At 33.2% G+C, this 5,000-nt stretch overlaps 1 protein-coding gene, 1 long non-coding RNA gene and 1 other non-coding gene across 10 annotated transcripts in view; all 3 read left to right on the top strand.

Moving 5' to 3' along the window:
- LOC118447674 (NAD kinase) overlaps nucleotides 1-5,000 on the top strand; it is a 33,732-nt gene that overhangs the window by 9,145 nt on the left and 19,587 nt on the right. For 2 of the 8 annotated variants that reach the window (XR_004839940.2, XM_035879888.2), the window contains exons 1-2: nucleotides 309-531; nucleotides 2,886-3,182. The exons of 4 other annotated variants lie outside the window; for them this stretch is intronic. Coding sequence is in view for 3 of the 4 variants with exons in the window: in XM_035879888.2 (XP_035735781.1) it covers nucleotides 2,998-3,182 (185 nt within the window). In the remaining variant the exon portion in view is untranslated. Of the gene's footprint in view, nucleotides 1-308; nucleotides 532-2,885; nucleotides 3,183-5,000 lie in introns of those variants that run through there. 2 more of the 8 variants (XM_035879885.2, XM_035879886.2) reach the window with 2 other exon arrangements.
- Nucleotides 3,420-3,491, top strand: TRNAE-UUC (transfer RNA glutamic acid (anticodon UUC)). Its single transcript has one exon. It is a non-coding gene; the product is annotated as a tRNA-Glu (tRNA).
- The window catches only part of LOC146873316 (uncharacterized), a 1,876-nt gene continuing 1,848 nt past the window's right edge, over nucleotides 4,973-5,000 (top strand). Inside the window, exon 1 of the long non-coding RNA XR_014982358.1 lies at nucleotides 4,973-5,000. This exon is cut by the window's right edge and continues 287 nt beyond it. This is a non-coding gene — a long non-coding RNA (uncharacterized LOC146873316).

The following is a 5,000-nucleotide window of genomic DNA, read 5'->3' as shown; positions in this document are numbered from 1 at the left end:
AAAAAAGAAAAAAGAAAAAAGAAAAGTGAAAAGGAAAAGGAAATTATTGAATTAAGCAACAGAAATGAAAGATACGAAATATATGATATGATTCATGGAAAAATTAGAATGTAGAAAATAAATATAATCTATGGAAGATCCGAAGTCGATATTCCTTCTATTATACGTAGTTACGATGTTGGTAGTGGGGAGTGTTGCGAGTTAGAAAGCTCTAACATAAGCGGACGACGACGTACGCTTACGTACGTATTTACATACACATATATCGTAACATGTACATCGTATGTATATACGTAGAGAGAGGTTCGTGGCACCGTATCGTCTCTCGTCAGTGGAGTCTTGGCGCTCGGCGATCGCGGACGAGCCAAGACTTTGTATTCCTGTATATTTCGAGGCTGACGGTGTGAAAGAAAATAATCAAGTATTTGTTTTCGATCGGCTACAAATATATAAATATATATAGAGATCGTTCCATCGTGCGTAATTATACGATTTTTAAATAATATTTCTTCTGTGCGTGTATCTAATATAGTAAGTGAACAATTAATAATCTATAATTACATCTTTATTACCGATAAAATTTCGAAGGAAAATTTCAAAAAAAAAAAAAAAAAAAAAAAAAAAGAGGAAACGTTCACGGATGTAACGAAGCGCCACAAATAAAAGATTCGAACGTAAATTTACGATATAGAATGTATCTTGATTGAAACTAGAATTGATTTATTCTTCGATCTTGACTCTCGAGTGTTAATGACAGAATCTCTCGATCACTCGAGGTCAACGTTATTTTTCCGTTGGCACTCGTCTAAAGAACGGCTATTTTGATCGTCTATTATGGAGTATGTTGTACGATCGAGAACGAAACTATCTTTTTGACGTCACTTATGTGTTTTTCGTCTTGACTTTAATCGTTAAACCGTATCACTGTGCGCGAATATGGAAAAAATAAAAAAGAAAAGAAAAAAGAGGCGAGCTACGTTTAATTTCATTCTTCTTTATTCACATTTTCGTATCTCGATTTAAAAATGTTAGGTTCGTTGTACTTTCGTCTCTCACACAAAAAATCTAACAAAAATTCCAATGCTCTACTAGCTTAAAAATAGAATTTCTTAATCGTTACGTAATGCTGTTTTACTCATCCGTCGTTGTTTTGGTCATTAAAGTGAGAATAAAGAGAATAAAATTAAAGATAAAGGAGAAATAGTTATTAGATAAAAATCCTTGAGTATTTTATGCGTATTTTAAATAATTCATTTATTACAAACGATAAACGCAAATTGCCGAGGAAGTAAATATTTAAAAGCCTTTGGAATCGATCGATCACGGTGAGCGTTAGAAGAAAAAGAAAGAGAGAGGAAGAGAGAGAAAGAAAGAAAGAGAGAAAGAAAAGTAGAACGTTGGTAACAGAACTCTCGTTGAAAGCGAAACCCTTCGACGATGGTGCTCGCATTGCGATAAAGTACATGCATACATATGCATACGAAGAGACGCATACGGAAAGTAAAAGAGAGAAATAGAAAGAGAGAGACATGATATTGATTCGATTCGATTCGAAGCCAATTCATTATCAATAAAGGCGTGAACGGGCACTGTTTGCGAAGTGAAATTTCACAAGTGTGAAAGAAGTGGGTCGAACGAACGAACGAACGAACGAACGAACGAACGAACGAACGAACGAACGAACGAACGAACGAACGAACGAACGAACGAACGAACGAACGAACGAACGAACGAACGAACGAACGAACGAACGAACGAACGAACGAACGAACGAACGAACGAACGAACGAACGAACGAACGAACGAACGAACGAACGAACGAACGAACGAACGAACGAACGAACGAACGAACGAACGAACGAACGAACGAACGAACGAACGAACGAACGAACGAACGAACGAACGAACGAACGAACGAACGAACGAACGAACGAACGAACGAACGAACGAACGAACGAACGAACGAACGAACGAACGAACGAACGAACGAACGAACGAACGAACGAACGAACGAACGAACGAACGAACGAACGAACGAACGAACGAACGAACGAACGAACGAACGAACGAACGAACGAACGAACGAACGAACGAACGAACGAACGAACGAACGAACGAACGAACGAACGAACGAACGAACGAACGAACGAACGAACGAACGAACGAACGAACGAACGAACGAACGAACGAACGAACGAACGAACGAACGAACGAACGAACGAACGAACGAACGAACGAACGAACGAACGAACTTTGTAAAACGATATAGAAATAGACACACTTAACTACTACTTTGATATAACGTGTATATATATATGTGTGTGTGTACACATATATATGTATTTATATATATGTATATATATATATATATGTATATATATATATGTATTTAGATACAGTATTTAGATTCGAATTTATATGCATTACGAAACTTTTTAAAGGAATATAATACAAAATTCTGATATTATAGAAAACAAAGAAATAAAAAAGAAAGAAAGAAAGAAAAAGAAAAGAATCATTTTTCACATTTCTTAACGCTTAAATAATCGTTAAAATTATCTGAGGAATTCGAAGCATTATATCCGTGAGAGTTTTAAATTAAAATTGCTTTGGAATCTTTTTAAAGTGGCGCTCCAAAGTATCACGTGACATATGACAGCTGATCGAACAGCTGAGAGAACTTAGACGCGGTATTTTTTCGATAGGGTGTATCTCTACCAGATCTCGTAGAGCTCTTGTAGTCTCGTGTCTTGATAATACATTTTTCTGAAGTGTTCTTATTTTTTTTTTATTTTTTGTTTTCTCTTTTTTTTCTATCGTTCGATAAATGTTTCTTTCAATAATGTTCGAATCAACGATTATAAAATCGTGATTCCTATGCTAAGATCTGAACAATGGAAGAAGGAAGAAGGTTTTGGAAGAGGCTCGATGCTTCGTTACTTTCAAGGATATCAATGAGGCGAGTGTTGGATTAAAATCAAACGGTGACGTAAATGGATGATGGAAATGGTGAAGGAAAAGCCACGAAGACGTAGCGTGAGCGAACTGCTCGATTGGAGATCTATTACAGGATTGAAAGGTGGTGCTGCTAATTCCGAGAACAATGATACGGATGGAATGTTTTTTGAGGACTATGATAAAAGTCCGGAAACCAGACGAAGAAAACGTTCTGGCACTTGGCCGTGAGTAAATATTATGAAAACGTTGAATTTACGGTTAATTCTTTTATTCCTCTTATTTATTTCATCGTATTCTATCCAATGATTATTTTGTCTCATCTAAATGGAAATTGTAAGATTATCGAAAATTAAATTTATATAGAGAATTCTTTAATACGTAATATTGTCATATATTTTTAATATTTAACTAAAAATGATATTTCGCTTATATAAAAGAGAGGGAACAGTTTCTTCCACAAGTCCGGTATGGTCTAGTGGCTAGGATACCTGGCTTTCACCCAGGAGGCTCGGGTTCGATTCCCGGTACCGGAATGAATTTTTCTTTTCTTTTTTTTTTTTTCTTTCAAATTTTCTATAACATCAAAAATAATCGTCGAAAAGTTGCATCAAAGAATGAATAACTATTATTTATAAAAAAAAAAAATAATTATTACTATGAAAAAAATGTTTTCAAATATATACATATAATTTTTGCTCCCTTTTTCGTATTGAAAGTTTGATACTATAACTACGCAGAAAAAAAAGAGCAGTGTTATACATAACATTTAGAAACCAGCGCTTGGTTCATTCTATTTCGTAATTAACCGAGAGGAACGTAATCCGATTTCAATTCGCAATTGAAACTGGAGACTGAAGGCTTTAACTTGATCACACAAGATATAGCTTTATCGACTCAGCTTTATATTTATTACAAGTAAAACAATAACAGTGATTTACTTTGAATCATTATAACTTGTACATATATAGTGTGTCCATCTATAGATATCCGTGCAAATATCTCGTGATTGATTGAAGTTAAAAAAAAATTTAATAAAATGTATTTGCACTGCGCTGAGTCACCTACAAAGTACATGTACAAATTTCTTGCTTTTTTACTCGTTATCTTTTCGAGTTATGAAAGTTGACATATTTGTTTTAAAAAGACGTATAATTTTTTTTGCATATTTACGTAATAGTGATCTTTTGGAATTGGAATAATATCTAGTAAAAAATTATTACTACTCATCGATTATCGAGATAATCAGCATCTTAATAATATTCAAGTACTGAAATTTTCATATTACAATTTGAATAATAATTAACTGGACTACATCATATTTTGCAGTCGATTACATCAAACAGAATAACTGACCTTCAACTCTTCAAAATGTATGACCGCTTGACTTGTAAATAATATATTTATGGAGTATTTATTATATCATGGAGTATGAATTGCAATATGAACTTTAACAAGACGATTATTTCGTAAATGATAAATAATGTCAATTTTTTTATTAAATATTAATTTTGATTGCAAATGGCCATTGGTATATAAAATGTGCAAGAAAAATTATAGATATCTATTTAAAGAAATAAAAATGAAAAAAAAAAAAAGAAAAAAGAAATGTTTACGTACACTTTGTAATCGACTCAGAACCGTGCAGATATCCTTAATCAAACTTTTTGGTAACTTCAACAAGTTGTTTTGATATCTGAACAGTCATCCTTTATATCTTACGTATGTATATATATATATATATATATGTTATGTATGTGTTTATAATTCAGAAATTGTTCAATTTGAATAATTTAAGCATAAAAACGATTCCATTTATATAATTTTAGAAATTATTGATCTTCATTATTTTTTCAACTTTCTTTTACACTTGGATCAAAAACTTTCGCAAAGTAAATTATTCAAATCGATAAAGAAAAGTATAAATATAGATAGATAGATGGATAGATACAGAGAGAGGAAGAGAAAGAGCGAGAGAGAGAGAGAGAGAGAGAGAGAGAGAGAGAGAGAGAGAGAGAGCGAAAGAAAGAGAGTGGCAAGATTTC

The sequence above is a fragment of the Vespa mandarinia genome, chromosome 1, assembly GCF_050613455.1.
Source record: "Vespa mandarinia isolate Hongniang chromosome 1, ASM5061345v1, whole genome shotgun sequence".
In the NCBI taxonomy this organism is placed as follows: Eukaryota; Metazoa; Arthropoda; class Insecta; order Hymenoptera; family Vespidae; genus Vespa; species Vespa mandarinia.
This window is presented reverse-complemented; position numbering and strand designations above follow the sequence as displayed.